We start from the raw sequence: 15,963 nt of genomic DNA on the forward strand, positions 1-15,963 counted from the left end.
TAGGTGACTTAGTTAATGCACTCGTCTTAACTACTGCTTGTATTTTTGCATAGACTGCGTTGTTGCTGTTCTTGTTTGTGTTAGTGTTAATCAGTTTAAATAGGGTACCCCCTAAATGGGAAAGGATTGGCAAGACTTGGCTTGTGCCTTAAGAGGTTAACCTACAGGGTCCAAGTTGAACTATGCGGTTGTTCCCTGCACTTGGACCGGATTCTTCTCTCTAGGGTTTTCGACACACTTGTTTCTGGTTATGGTTGTATGCTTTGTTGTGCGTCGCTCTGGATAAGAGCGTCTGCCAAACGCCTGTAATGTAATATAATATTGTGTTTATTTTTATTGTAGTTACAGGAGTCGGGCCGGTGTGTGGGGTGCCCCTTTTTCTAGTTGAGAGCACCTGGGGGGAAACCCTATAATGAGAAAGGTGCTTTCTATCGCTCTCTCTCTCTTTCTCACTCAATGCCAGGTAATCCTGCGCCAAGTCGGGCGGTTGGACGGCCCGCTGGTTTTTTACTTCACCCTCTTTTCTTCACAGGTTTTTGCGTTGTACATTCACATCCCATATTTGCACACGCGCATCCGTACTGTACACACATTTAATATAAATAGCCTGCATTTCACTCATACATGCATCACCGTCTTCTTAATAAACCATTCCTTTGTTTAAAAATATACCTTGTTGTGTCGTCTCCCTGTTTGCCACGACACTCAGCTTGAGCCGTAGCACAGCGTGAGACACGCTGCGAGGAGAACGATCAACAATACACTAAAAGAGAAAACCGCAAAAAGCAAGGCCTAAGAAGTTTAAGTTTCTCAGACAATCTCGTCCCTGGAAATGATATAAACGATTTTTTTAAAAAGTTCAAATATTGTAATTTTTTCGACATAATAAAAGTCTCTTGGATGACAAAAACACATTGCAGTAAAAGATATTTCCAAAGATAATCTTTTATTTTTATTAAATGCCCCTTGTTTGTTGTGTAGGTTTCAGCATAGTCAAGTATATACGTTACATTACATTACGTTACAGGCATTTAGCAGACCTCTTATCCAGAGCGACTTACACAACTTTCTGCATGGCATTTACATTGCATCCATTTATACAGCTGGATATATACTGGAGCAATGCAGGTTAAGTACCTTGCTCAAGGGTACAACAGCAGTGTCCTACCGGGGAATCGAACCTGCGACCTTTAGGTTACAAGGCCAACATCTTACCCATTATACTACATTGCCGCTCTGACTTATATATTGTATATATAAATATATTGTATTGAGACTAAGACCACACTCACGTGCCCTGCAGGGGACAAAAATGCACGAAACCCCTCAGATACACTGAACTGTGTGTCACGGTCACCAACAGCAAGACACCAAATTGTATCGCGTCGAGGTCACCAGCAGTAAGAAACCCCTCCGCAAACCAAACAGCGGAATTGTCTGAGTGGCGTAAGGAACGCGTGTACTCTTACCCGGTGCTACCGGAACAAGATTAATTTAATGTTATCCCAGTTACCTGACTCCAAAATAGTGTTTTAACCTTTCCTCTGTGCTAACAGACATGCATAGACGGAGGACACTGCTGTCCGCCAGTAGTGTGGCTCTATACTAATCGCTATCTGCCTTGGTAGGTGATCATGCGGACATGTCTTTGGCTTGTGTGGCCTGCATGAAAACAATCGTGTATCCAGCTACGACGCTAGTGTACAGACGAGTGACTGCAGGGTGCAGATATCCTGAGTTCTGTGTGTGTGTTTGGACCTTAAAACTGCTCAGTGTGCAATGTTAAGAGTCAAAGAGGAATGTCAGGTTAAAATTAATGCAGTTTATTGTTCAGTGCCTCTAGTAATAGTGACAATATATAACGGTAATAAATGTGAGTGGTGAAATGGCTAAACTTATACATGGCTAATACACCCAGGAGACCATGTTGACGAGTCTCTCCAAACCATTGCACGTCTCTGCTTACTGTATATACAAAAAGATCAAAGCAAAACACCAGGTCATCAGATAAAGGCACGATCATGACACAGCAGTATAGATAAATGATCCTGCTTGCACTACCTCTGTAAGCATATCATACCTGGGTAACCTTTGTATATGGCTGGGCGCGGACCCATAAATATCAAGATCTTTACTCCGCACCCTACCATTAAAGACACCAACTTGTTCCCCATGACATCACTTTTCCAACAATATAAAACATGATTACAATTCAGCCTGCCTTTTCTGTACAGGACTGAGTGTTTACTGTTTTTTGTCCTCATGGACACCAGCGTAGTAACAAATATTCAGTAACTTAATTACACATAATGCATTTAGTAACTTAATTACACATAATTCGATTTTAACAGACAGTGAAATCTGCAAAGTGTGCAGCACAAAGCTTACAGAATTATATATTACTGTTAAATGAATGTATATTTCAGCAAAAAAAAAAAAAAAATGAATCGAATAAGAAGTATAAGAGAACATTCAGTGCATTCATCTCATATAAGAGCAATAAATCCAGACCCAGACAAAAAAAAAAAAACCTACGCTAGACTACGGAGTGTGCCTGCGATGGCACTAAAGCACTAATTAAGTTAGCAGTGCTAACAAAGAGGCAAAATACACATCTGGCATACATACACATTATATACACTACATGACCAAAAGTATCTGGACACCACTTGTCTGGGGCTGTTTTCCATGTTTTGGGCTAGGCCCCATAGTTCCAGTGAAGGAAAAATCTTAACGCTACCAGCATACAGTCACATTTTAGTTTTGGGAAGGCCCTTTCTAGTCTCAGCCTGACAATGCAAGGTCCATACAGAAATTATTCTGTTGTGCACAATGTGGAAAAACTTGACTGGCTTACACAAAGCCCTGACCTCAACCCCATCCAACACATCAGTGCCCAACCTCACTAATGCTCTTCTGGCTGCATGGAGGCAAATCCCTGCAGCAGTGCTCCAATGTCCAGTATAAAGCCTTCCGAGAAGAGTGGAGGTTGTTACAGCAGCAAAGGGTGGACCGACACCATATTAATGCCCATAATTTTGAATGAGATGTTGTATGTCAGGTGTCGCATAATTTTGGCCATGTAGTGTACGTATGTAACAAGCTGTAACATCAAAAACTTAAAACCATAAAAACACCACGGTATGCATTACATTAAAGTCACTTAGCAGATGCGGTTACATGAAACTACTAACTAGAGTACTAGAGAACATCAGTGTTAGTCTCAAGAATACAAAAGTGTTACAACATCAAAACACAGAAGTGCTATATTAGCCAAACAAAAAACAATTTGTATAGTCATAAAAGCAAATACCACAAGTCGGATAACCCATCTTTGTAAAGCCATTCATATAATCATATAACATTATCATTAAGGAAATCCAGAGACAGCGATCCGGTGATAAGCAGCCATGCAGAGATGGGGACAGCTAGTCACCTCATATTCAGTGCAGTGACAGAAAACATTTCAGTGCGGTCATGAAAATGAATAAACATATCAAGTGGCAACATCAAAATATCAAAAGGTGCCACGAACTCTCCGCAATAGCGATGGGAAGTCTTTCAGGAGGAGTGACTCACAAGATTCCAAACCTTTCTTTCGTGGTCTTGTGATTCAGGCTGGTTAAGGCTGGCTAGTTTCATTTGGTTGGGTAATAAGCCTAACGGTTTAGAGAAACTTTATGTCGAATGCTAGTGGGCCGTGCATAGAGAAGCCAATGAAGAAGGACACCCTCCTGTGTTCCCCTCCACACAACTGGCTTTTGTACACTGGATTGACCTCAATTTTTACATCTGGGTTCGGTGTGTCCGCAAAAATCTTCTGTCTCTGCACCATGCCGTATGCTCTGAAGAGAAGGTCCTGGATTTTCCCATGCTTCCATGTTTCACTTTCCCCCAGGCAACCAGACTGTGCGCCAGCAAACTTCTCTACATCTGCACGGCTGACCAGACGACCGTAGCCATGCCTCTTTCCCAAGTAGAAATGGACCACAGGTTTCTTGGCATGCCAAACAGATCCCATCTCATGCCAGAATGAGGTCCTCAGCTGGGAGACATAACTTATTATTGCTGGCAAAAACCTTTCAGCTACTGCAAGAGGATTTGACCCTGGCCACAAAAGAGCGACTGCAATGAAGTACAAAGCCTTGCTGTCCTCGTGTGGGATGTAATCTCTAAGAACCTCACACAGTAAATTCAGGAGTTCTGTGTATGGCAATATGCATTTAGATGCTGGTTTGATGGCTGCAAGTACAATGTTAGCATAGATGTAATTCACTTTGATTTTCACAATCCTGGCCATCTGAGATGTTTTCTGATTGAATTCATACGTCCTCACAATATCCTCCATTGTTTCACCGGAGGTCTTGTTTGAGAGGCTGTCAAGGAGCCCAAAATGAGTGTCAGCTTTGTGCAACTCCAGAAATTTCCAACCCTCATGAATCTTTGCCATGGTGTTCTGGTTCTTGCTCATCTGAAATTCAGTGGCATCTGAATTGCAGAAAAGTTCAACGTAGCGACGGAAACATTTAGAAAGCTCTTCCGCGGTTCTTTCCTTTTGTTTGTCTCTCTGGGAGTATCGTGGCCCCAGGTCAACAAAGAAGGCATCCAGGAAATTGAAGAGATTTTTCATTGTGCTCTTAAGGTTGCAAATAAGTTCACCAAACTCTTCAAGCACCTGATAATACTCTGCATGTTTTTGCTTCTTGTCGTTCCTGCCAACATCCTGGATTTTTATTTTTCCAGACAGGACCCGTTCCATGATACTGTGTTGTGCAGCATTAGATGAAGAAAAAACAGGGACCTTTTCCAAAATGTCCAAGATGATCACAGCAATGTTGATTTCTCCAAGGCAACCTGCTATATTGTAAGGGGTGTTATCTCTCCGCACTTTGGCTCTGAGTGCAATCTCCCTCTTGGCAATATCTTGAGTTTCTCTGAAGGCATCTCGTGCAGATCTTGCCATTTTAAGACAATCCCTGAGTTTTTCTGGTGTCATAGGATCTTTGTCTTTGCTACGCACAATAGCATGCTTCAGCTCATGCTTAATGACTTGTGCACATGTGTCAGACATGTAGGAGCTTTTTGGGGAAATCTCTTTGGCTTTCCTAGCCCACTCTTTTGCTAGCATGAAATCCTTCTTTTTCAGGTAGTGGTACCTGGCAAGAAGCTGAGAGACTATCGCATCTTTCTCAAAGCGCTTTGCTGCATTGTGCAGGACCATTTCCTCAGCCCCTGGTGTGTCCTTGGCAATGGCGTGGATTACAGGAGAGAACCGACTTTCCTCCTCCAAGTAACACCGCTTCACCAACATGTTGCGCACATCCCACATGAGTTTATCTCTCCCCTGTGTGCACTCGTAAAACGTACTGTCAGTCAACAGCATATTCAAAATCATAGCTCTTGAAACACTGTAAGTGGTCACAACTTCCTGTAAACAGCACTCTGCCACACAGGGATGAATGGTCCTAAGTGCCTTATAGACCACCTTAGCTTCCACAGTGCAACGGGTCAGGAATGTAGAGAACTTCCCAAACCTATCCTCGACTTTTTGGGAGGCACAAGATGACTCTGTCTGCATTCTCAGAAGCACTTCGCAGAGAGAAACTGAGAGTACTGCTCCCTTGCAGTAAACATTCAGCAACACTAGCGCAGCAAAAATCTGAGCAGGTTTGCTTTCAAAGTTGAAGTTCTTGAGTGTATTTCGAGCAATGCCCTCAATGTATTCTCTTGAGAAGTTTTTCTTCATGATCATGAAACCATAGAATGTGTCTGCATTCTTGTGCGTCTTCTCAATTTCCTTCAGCTTCTTCTGGAACTGTTCCTGCTCTGACTCTGAAAGGTTATTCCCAATGAAAACAGTGTCCTTCGTTGCTTCAGTCTGTTCCATGGATTCTGTTCTCATGCAATTGAGCAGTATGACTTGTGGGCCACTTGAACCAAGGTCCTTCTTAACAAACTCTGCATCAATGCGCTGCTGCAGATCATTTACTGCATCCAATTCTTCAAAGTCATCTATCATCAGCAGCACAGGTAACTTTCTGGGGCATTCTGCTGCCTCATAAAGTAGTAGCTGAACCACCTGCCTGGCAACTTCAGTGAAGTCTTCTGCCGTGTCCCTCAGAACAGCACAGCGAAATGTGTTCTTTAGTGACCACAAGATATGCTTTGCAAGTGTGGTGCCCCCACAACCTGGGACATGCAGTAAGTTGAAGGACACACAGGCTTGCCTCAGAGAACGTAGTTCTGGAATAATGGTGTCCTTAATGAAGTCATACTTGTCTCTCTTGATAAACGGCATGGATTGCGGCTGCTCAGCAAAATAGAAGTTCCACCAGGACACCTTCTCTCCTCTATAGAAGCTTTCCTCCAGCGACTTCTTCTCTTCAGTGCCTCCTTCACACTGGTTGACACAGAGAATGCTGAGGGTGTCTAAGCTTTCCTCCACCTTTTTTCTCAGGTGGACCTTGCCGGTTCCCCCACTTGGCAGGAAGCGGCTCGACCTGCGATTGTCTGACCACAAACTCAGCACAGTTCCATTAACCTCAGCGAGGCTGAGCTCATAGATAGACCTTGCTGAGATGTCTTGACTATGGAGTGCCTCAATTAGGTCATTCCAGCAAGTGAAAGCTCCCTCGTTCTCACAGATGCACAGGATCTGTTCAGTGCCTTGAAGCTCTTGCCGAAACATACTGAAGATCTCAAGCAGAGGGTCCATTCTGTCGTTCACACTGGATAACAACAAGAAGACAACCAGGAACCTTTTCTGAGGAAGTACATCTTTGCGACACAGGAAAGAAACAACACCTCGTACAGAAGCTCCTTTTTCAGTTGACCAGTGATCTGCGTCTGAAGGTTTCTCTTTTTTGGTATGCCCATTGCAGAACACCCAACTGGTATGCTTGGTAAGTTTAAGTTTTTCTGCTATGTTCTCGACTGCCTCTGTAATCTTATAATTCTTTGGAAAATGGGTATTTATCTTCCGGCGCTCTTCAAAGTACTTACACAGTCCATTTTCTTGAGACTCTGGGTCTAAATCCAAGACAGCAGTCAGATTCATCTCACAAAGAAATTCAAGGGATTCCAACTGCATAGCATGTGATTTGTTGGTTATCAATAAATACTGCTCATAGTGGGATTTATCCAAGGACTGAGATCCACCTGTTAGCATTTCACTGAGCCTGGATCCCTGGACACTTCCTTTCACAGCAGTCAAACGCTTGTTCTCTGCTTCTCTTCTCAACTGTGACAGCAGCTTGATGTCCTCAGTGAATTTAGTGTATTCCTTCTTCTGACTGTTGTGAGCCAGGAGATCTCGGCTGCTGGTACCATCACGAATGAAGAATAACTTGCGCTCTTCTTCTTCTTCTTCTTTGTCCTTGTCCTTTTCTTGGCCTTGGCCTTTTTTTCTCCCCTTTCTCTTGTTGACACTGTAGACGTGATAGACGTCCTCTTGACAGACCTGATACGCCGGCACTACGTCCACCTCGATCACATAATTTTCGGAGGATGTCATATCCGGGTTGAGGACCTGAACAAATCGAGGGGGCTTAATGCATTTCTTCGCAACATCAATATGTTTGTGTTCAAAATGACCATCTACAGCCCGGTGTAATCCATTCACAAAAGCTTCTTTGTCCTGATCAACAACTCCCAGAATCTGCCCATGAATGAAATCTGGTAAGTCGCCCACACCAAAATGAATGGTGCCGTTGGTGCGGCTGTTCATGCAGGCTGCCGCGAAGCGAATGACCTCATCGGTAAACTTCTTCATTTTGTCCTCAGCGCTGGCTTTGTCTGTGTGGATGAATGCTTTGAATTCGTGGCAGGGTTCAATAAAATCCGACGCACCTGACTCGGTCACATCCAGGATGCTGTTCAATTTGTATCGGCAGGCATCGTGGTACCTGTGAAAAGGGTAGGGCTTGCAGAGTCTGTGGGACTGACCGCCTTGACTGCCAACTTGACCCTCTTTAAGTTGCACAAGTTCATCCCTCTTGCTAAGGATGAGTTTTGCTGGTCCCAACTTGATGCCTAATTCTCGGAGGTCTGACTTGTCAAGCAAGAGGAGGCTGGCCCCAGTAACGTCCTGTCCATGCAGGATCTCAGCATCGGCAGTGTCCGCAAGATTCTCTTTGAGAATCCACTGTTTGACATGGTCTTTAGTCCAGGTCTTAATCTCAGCAGGTAATTCTATCTGCCTGATTTGTGCTTCTTCCTGTTTGGTATGATAGAAGAAAAACATTTTTAAAAAAGAAACATCTGCAGTTTTCCTTCTAAGGTTGTCTAAAGAATTTTTTTGATCATGGCATGGTTTCACACGAACAGATGTTTCTTGAGAAGAGCAGACCCTGTCAGGAACCAAACTTTGTGAGCCTTTTTATAAGGCAGGGCACCTCCAACTGACACCCTCTATCGCATCTCATTAATTGGAACACCTGACCCAATTAGCTTTTGGAGAAGTCATTAGTCTAGCGGTTCACATACCTTTTCCAAACTAAACTGTGAATGTTTAAATAGTGCAGTCAGTATAGACAAAAAGAAGTACAATTATTTGTTTGTTATTAGTTTAAGTAGATTGTGTTTGTTTATTATTGTGACTTAGATTAAGATTAATTAATGAGTTATTAATGCAGAAATCCAAGTGAATCCAAAGGGTTCACAAACTTTTTCTTGCAACTGTATTTTACAACTGCAAGGCATAACCAGCAGTTTGAAGCCTGTTCTTCGCTTGGCTAGCACAGATTATACTTTTAGTAGCAACCTATTTTTGTGCTGTATTAATTAGCATTTACACGCAGCTTTGTAGCAATTACACCCATGCAATATAAATGTATTATTGTGTTCAGCCTGGTGACAGCATGGATGTTCAGGTGTTCTCCAGAGGTTTATGTCTAAAATCAATATTTTCATCAAAACTGAGTATGAAATGTGGCACTGAAAATCTTTAAAATGTTTTTTTTTTACATATTGCAATCTCCCTCACACACACACACTTGTCCATGGTGTACTATGAAATGTATTGGGTCAGATTTTTTGGAATATGTGCATCATAAATATATTCTAAATATATTATGATTTAACTGAATGTTTTGATGGCAGATGGGTTTCCTTCTAGACTATTAACATCTCTAAAATTAATACTGTTTCTTTGCGATTACTCTCTTACCTTGGTCTGACTTTGTTCAGCCATTTTAAAATCCCTCAGTTCAGTACACCTTGGCTGAGTCCTGTGCAACAGGTAGAAAGGGAAATAGCAATAAAAAACAGAAAGTAAGAAGTCATTAGACATTTATAGGAAATCAAATAAAAAAATGAATAACAAGAGGCATTTTATTTCTTTCTGTAAATTATACAGCCCAATACATTAAAAAAATATATCTAAAATAGGTCCTGTTTATACAGTGTTGGGCTGAGTCCTTCAAAACTGTAATCTAATACTGAGTACAAATTGTATGACCAAAAATGTACTGTAATTGGCTACAGTTACAGTACAGATTACTCAAAAACTGTTTTACTTCTGGGTGGCTTCTAGTTTCATCAGCCAATTAAGTCCTAAAAAATGTGTTTGCAAAATAACTTAGTTTGTATGATTCTTGATCTTTGCATATATAGCTACAAAGCACACACTCACTTCCTGCTCATCCTCCTATGTAGGTGTACTGTACAGCTACACAGGAGGATGAGCAAGAAGCGAGTGTGTGCTCTGTAGTTATATATTCAAAGATCAAGAATCTGGGTGTACATGTGGTGTGTGTGTGTGTGTGTGTGTGTGAGTGTCTGTGTGAACTTGTAATACTACCTTTGTGGGAACCAAATGTCCCCACATGGATAGAAAGATGAGGAACATTATGCGTTATGGGGACCTTTTGCTGGTCCCCACAATGTCAAGAAGCTGTTTTAGGGTTAGGATTTAGGATTAGGGTTAGGGTTACAATTAGATTAAGGTTAGGGCTAAGGTTAGGCATGTAGTAGTTGGTGTTAAGGTTAGAGTTAGAAGTTACGGAATGAATGCAGTCAATGGGAAGTCCCCACAAGGATAGCAATACGGGACTGTGTGTCTGTGTGTGTATGTGTGTGTGCGCGCGCATGCATTTATACATGTAGTGTACATTGGAATCCGAAATGTAATTATGTAACCTTTAGAAAAGTAACTATAATGACAATAAAGACAAATGTAATAAATTTAAATGTCAAGAATTAAAGTGACAATATTTCAAAATTAAATATTTCCAGAATATACTAATAATATTTCCAGAATGAAGTTATAAGCTTTTAAAGGAGGATTGGAAAACAAAACTTAAAATCTGGAATTCTGAAGAAACCTAAAAAAAAATAAAAATAAAGTTATGTAATTATTCATTTTCAGATATAATACTCATAAAAGTTAAAATTATTTTGATACCTCTTTTTAAAAATTTTTTTGAAATGGATGAAAAAAAATCATGTTTAATGTGTTTAAGTAATAATAATAATACTAATAATCCTAATAGTTTTGCACCCACACACGCAAGCAGATACATTATATTAGTATATGTTTTATATATTGATGTATTAGCACACAGTCAATATTTAAAGATCTTATTTAAAACAAGTTAATTTAAAAAAATACAACGTGCATTTAAAATATTAAATGATCATTTAATATTATATGAAAAATAAAACCAATGCAAAACCTCACTTGGAGAAATTTGAATTTTATTTTTAATGTATTCATCCTGAGGTTTTCATGCCTTGTAATCGTCTGCTTCCTCATTCGTCTCAATAAATAAATAAATAAATAAATAAATAAATAAATATCACGGACCAATAGACTCTGTCATAAAATAGCACACAATTGTTCTTAAGTATCTACGTTTCAGTAACACCATACGAAGATAGCTACTTACAGTATGGAAAACTAATAGAAAACATCGACGTTGTTGTGGAAGTTGTAAAGGATGAATTCGTCCGGCGAGGGCTATTATTTCCTACATTATGGAAAAACAGCCCATGTCAGAGAAGTTCATCCTTTACCTATCTAAGAAGCAAGTTTACAGATTACACTCACGACTTCATAACGGCGATTTCACTGTAGTTCACCTAGTGAACTCAGTGGTATGGCGATGTGGTTTACAAACTGTTTTCTGTAGGCAAAACAACTGAGATATAACATCGATACAGCATAACGACTGAAACCCAATAAAAACCCGATAAATTCAGTTACTGTTCTGCACTTTACTGTAAGATTTAACGTTATACTCACTGGACTCGGTGATATCACATTGTTCTTTGGAATGCCTTGACAGTCTTCAATTTATACTGTAGGCTACAGTTTTACAACAATTAATTGCTCAATTAACGAAGTCAATGCGAACATCTTGTCTCTGGGCATAAACACTACAATGCGGAAGAAAACGCTTCCTTATTTATAAGCCTCGAAAAAAAAGTTCCGCGGAAACGACATAACCTGCCCCTTTACTTTTTGTCAGCATAATTGCAGCACTAAAGTTATGGCTATTTGGCATGGGAACTTGAATAATTAAGAATTGTTATATTGCCGATGTAAGGTTCATTCTATGACATTTTATTCGCGGATAAATTTTATATGTTGAAGTTGCTCCTCCGCTCCACCCTCACAGATTTGATCGGATATGTTTAAGTTTCGTTTCCTTACAACAACTAGTCAGAAACGAAACTATTCGTGTGTATACATAATGTCTTTCAATGAATCGTCCATTAGTACAGCTTTAACATTAACGACTGAAAAAGATATTCACTAGAGCTTTAAAAATATCAAGACATTGCACTGAAACTGAAATTGCTCTGAAATCAGTTGCAAGCTGTCAGTTAGTAGCCTACCAAATTAAGCAGCAGGTTATATTCCTTCTGTGAGCACCGCATGAAAACAAATGTGTTCGTCTTAAATATTTCCAACTACCATAAAGTAAGCATCTTTTCCGATAGAAAATATTAATAGTTAAAACAATTAGTCGTTACATTGTTTGAATCTATTGCCCATTGATGTCCGTTAGTGATATAGTGAAAGACAAGCGCCTCTGCTATTTTCAGATGTGTTCAGATATTTTATTTTTTGCATACACATTAAAATAATTAGCGTAAACTGTAAACTTCTTAATCCGGTCGATACACCTTGTGTAGTTCTTTGTCTCCTAACGTTGAACCGCAATACCTACAAAACACGACTATATAGGCTTCCGCGTGCGTGCGTGCGTGCGCGCGCGCACGAGTGAACACAAATCACAACAGGACGGTAAAATGAAAGTTAGCACATCAGAATGATGAATACTGCACGAGAAAGACAGACGCAGAGAAAGGCAGAACTTTATTTCAGTCAGAATGTAGTTCCGAGGATCGAGATGTTGCGGTCTTAATCATTACTGTACATTGCTGACGCAGACGCTCTGATCCAAAGCGACGTAAAGGAGACCGTAGCTAAACAGGAATAAATTCACCTGATTAAAATGAACACTAGTACCAGACTTGGCACTACTCATTACTTTGCACTACAGGTTGTTGCGCACCTCCTCTATTATAAAGTATAAATGATGATAGTTGGAGAAAAAATTAAAAGTTTTTATTTATTTTTGTATTTAAATATAATTGCTATGGTAGGTCTCTGTAGGGAAATAGAAGTAGAATTAGAAGAGAAAACGAACAAAAACACTTTACAAAACAGTGATATCATCCAAAATAAAACAATTCAATGCCCTGTTTTCATAACTGTGATATGTCCTTGAGTATAATGCAATAATAATAATAATAATAATAATAATAATTGCATTAAGAAATTAAGAAAACCAGGGGGCTGCTCAGCACTTGTACATCATCAGTATTAATACAGAAATGTATTTATTAACCATTAAGACTGGGACTCAGAATCTCAGAACATAAATATGTTATTAACACAATTATTCTCACTGTTGCAGGAAATCAACAGCAAGGACGTGCGTCAGATTCATGGAAGGCATGAAAATAATTATCCACACATTATCACCAAACCCAACAATATCCCATCTTGTGTCTGAAGCAGATTTCCCTTCACTTTCCCTGGAGACTCAGGAGTTCCTCCGGGACACAGGAATCTATCCCAGCATGCACAGGGAGACGGAAGAGCGTGGACGCAGAACAGAGAACCCAGGACAGACAGGTTCAGTGAAGGTGGTGTGGAAAGTGTGCAGGTGGGTCACTGATTTAGAGGAGATCCCGTAGAAGGACAGAGTGCCGGCCGGCCAGGCCATGCACACCCCGACTCTGTGGGTAGAAAGAGCCCCCAAACTTCAGTGGTCTGTCGGTAAATCGGGGTCACATTCTGAAGAGCTCCTCCCATTGTGCAGGGCCCTGTTGTTGGTGTCACCAAATTCCAGGCTCCAGGGCTTGTCACTGCTGCCCCCAAGAGACTGTGAGATCCCTCCCCTTTCCTGGGGACCCCTCTGTACGTCACCCCAATCAGAGCGCGTTCCGGGGGTGTGCCCGACCCACCGGACCCCCCCAGTAACAGCGGGTCCCGCGGAGACCTTCTCTGCACAGCACTCGGGGGGGAAAGAAGTCAAATCTGTCCGGGTGATCAGGGCAGGGGTTTCCCCCCCCCGAGTGTGTCGCCCTCCGGCTCTCCGCAGAGAGAGAGAGAGAGAGAGCTCCGCGTGTGCCGTGCTGGGGTCCAGCGTGAGCCGACAGGCGTCTGCAGACGAGAAGAGAAGAGACAACATCTCCATCAGAACTTAGTGGATCAGAGCCGGGGGTCCAGTACTATCCTTTGTGTGTGCGTGTGTGTGTGTATAGGTGTGTGTGTGTGTGTGTGTGTGTGTGTGTGTGTGTGTGTGTGTGTGTGTGTGTGCGTGTGTGGGACCATCGTGGAGCAGCAATATTAGAAAGATGCCAGTCTATATATTGATGATGTGCATCTTTTTAAGTTAGTCTGGGTCTGGGTCGGAGTCGGAGTCTTGGCCTGCAGCTTGGAGTTGCCTACTGCCTACAGTCCACGTTGTCTGTTGTCTGCAATCTGCTCACCTTGACCACCATCATCACCATCATCACCATCTTTGTTAACAGGCTCTTCTATAACAAATTAAGGAAACTGGAGGACGGACTTTTAGACCAGAGGACCATCTTGTGTGGGATACATCTACCTGCCCGGTGAGATCCTGCAACCTGTGTTAAACCAGTACATATGTTGAAAAACTCCTTTAGGACAAATATCTCTAACTCCCTGCTTTGCTGTATAATAAACGCCTTCTTGCATATTATATATCGTTTTGTGCTTAACTGGCTCTTCTTTCGGGTTGTGGTTAATACTGAGGTGTCTTTGTGTTACGATAGTGCACACCTGGTTATAGTAATACAGGTGAGTTACAGGTCGTAAGAGTGCACATGTGAGAATGTGTGTGTGTGTGTGTGTGTTTGAGAGGGAGAGATAGAGTGAGAGAAGCTCATGAGAGAGACGTCACTGCACTGTTGGAAGAAGAGAAGAAGAAGAGTCATGGACTCCGGAGGAGGAGTGGAGGATAAAAGAGTAGAGGGCAATGTAATAGGATCACATTTCACTCTGTTTCCCCTAAACCTTCTTCCCTCTGTTACTCTGCTCTCTCTGTTTTAAAGCCTTCAGCACAGACATACTTACATTTCCTCAGGCCTGGTTTGAGCCTGATTTCTCCTCCATGGTCAACACTGTAGGGACAGAGGGACAGACAGACACCGAGACACACGGACTGCACTGTGCATGGGGTGCAGCGTGGAAACTGAGTTCTGCGACAATGGGAGAGCTCCACGCTGTAAGGACTTAGCTGACAAGCTTAAAGCGTCTCCCTACTTTTACTGTCGACAAAGCTGCAGACTCCACGGATGGTAGAACAGCATTTGGGTCTGTCCCAGAATGCAGTGGGAGTGGTTTTAACCAGAGAGGAGCTCTGTAGAAGCCCCTCTCTCACTATTCCTGACTCTCTCTCACTCTGTACTTACTTCAGTTTCTCCAGCCTACAGCCGGGGTCCTCCAGTCCAGCAGAGAGCGCTCTCACTCCCGACTCCCCTGGGTGATTGTAGCTCAGGTCCGGCTCCCTCAGGTGTGAGGGGTTTGAACGCAGAGCTGAAGCCAGAGAAGCACAGCCTCTCTCTGTCACCTGACAGCCTGACGGCCTGCAGAGAGGAGAAAAGTGCTCTTTACTCACACAGCTCTGCAGGAAAAGCAGAAATAATCATATCTGATGTGTCACAAATGCAGTGCGATACATTCATTTAGCAGGAGCTCTTATCCAGAGCAATGCAGGAGAACCATAAGTGTCATTTACTTACCTCACACAGACACTGAGTCACCCTGTTGGTCTGTTACTGACCAGAAAGGGTCACCGATGAGCAGTAGGACACATTCTTTATGCCTCCTGAGATCCCTCCCCAGATATTATTCACTTATGCACAACCCTGCTGGACTTACAGCCACAGTCGGCACTGGCATGGTCCAGATTGGACACCAGAGAGCTTCAACAGATACCAGAATGTGGGGCCATTCACAGAATAGAACAGTGCCTTGACAGATAACAGACCATGTGGCCCATCAACACACTGGAACAGTGTCTTAACAGATACCAGACCATGGGGCCCATCCACACACTGGAACAGAGCCTTCACAGATACCAGACCGTGGGGCCCATCCACACACTGGAATAGAGCCTTCACAGATACCAGACCATGGGGCCCATCCACACACTGGAACAGAGCCTTAACAGATACCAGACCATGGGGCCCATCCACACACTGGAACAGAGCCTTCACAGATACCAGACCATGGGGCCCATCCACACACTGGAATAGAGCCTTAACAGATACCAGATCATGGGGCCCATCCACACACTGGAATAGAGCCTTAACAGACACCAGACCATGGGGCCCATCCACACACTGGTATTGAGCCAGTCAGTATGAACCTTTCATTGCTATTTGCATGTGCAAGCAGAGTAGGAAGCGGTATAATTA

The 15,963-nt window shown here is 42.3% G+C and overlaps 1 protein-coding gene and 1 long non-coding RNA gene across 3 annotated transcripts in view; both read right to left on the minus strand.

The window, feature by feature from the left end:
* Window positions 1-929: 929 nt before the first annotated feature.
* The window catches only part of LOC135249363 (uncharacterized), a 167,339-nt gene continuing 152,305 nt past the window's right edge, over window positions 930-15,963 (minus strand). The window contains exon 2 of the long non-coding RNA XR_010328664.1: window positions 930-1,040. This is a non-coding gene — a long non-coding RNA (uncharacterized LOC135249363). The remainder of the gene's footprint in view (window positions 1,041-15,963) is intronic.
* On the minus strand, window positions 1,803-11,649 carry LOC135249292 (sterile alpha motif domain-containing protein 9-like). Of its 2 annotated transcripts, XM_064324796.1 has the most exons (4): window positions 11,243-11,649; window positions 10,887-10,967; window positions 9,167-9,227; window positions 1,803-8,215 (listed from the first exon to the last, which is right to left on the minus strand). In XM_064324796.1, exons 3-4 carry the CDS (start codon window positions 9,188-9,190, stop codon window positions 3,668-3,670), a joined length of 4,572 nt encoding a protein of 1,523 aa, XP_064180866.1. In that variant the 5' UTR covers window positions 9,191-9,227; window positions 10,887-10,967; window positions 11,243-11,649; the 3' UTR covers window positions 1,803-3,667. The 2 variants fall into 2 exon arrangements, with proteins under 2 accessions (XP_064180866.1, XP_064180864.1); XM_064324794.1 differs by lacking the exon at window positions 10,887-10,967 and having other exon boundaries at window positions 11,243-11,648.

Source organism: Anguilla rostrata, chromosome 2, assembly GCF_018555375.3.
Source record: "Anguilla rostrata isolate EN2019 chromosome 2, ASM1855537v3, whole genome shotgun sequence".
Lineage (NCBI taxonomy): Eukaryota > Metazoa > Chordata > Actinopteri > Anguilliformes > Anguillidae > Anguilla > Anguilla rostrata.

Bases quoted from the DNA above. Each gene is read 5' to 3' on its own strand.
- LOC135249292 (XM_064324796.1), bottom strand. From the start codon at position 9,190: ATGGCTGAACAAAGTCAGACCAAG. The intron at 8,216-9,166 runs GTAAGAGAGTAA...CATACCAAACAG, and splicing joins CTGAACAAAGTCAGACCAAG to GAAGAAGCACAAATCAGGCA.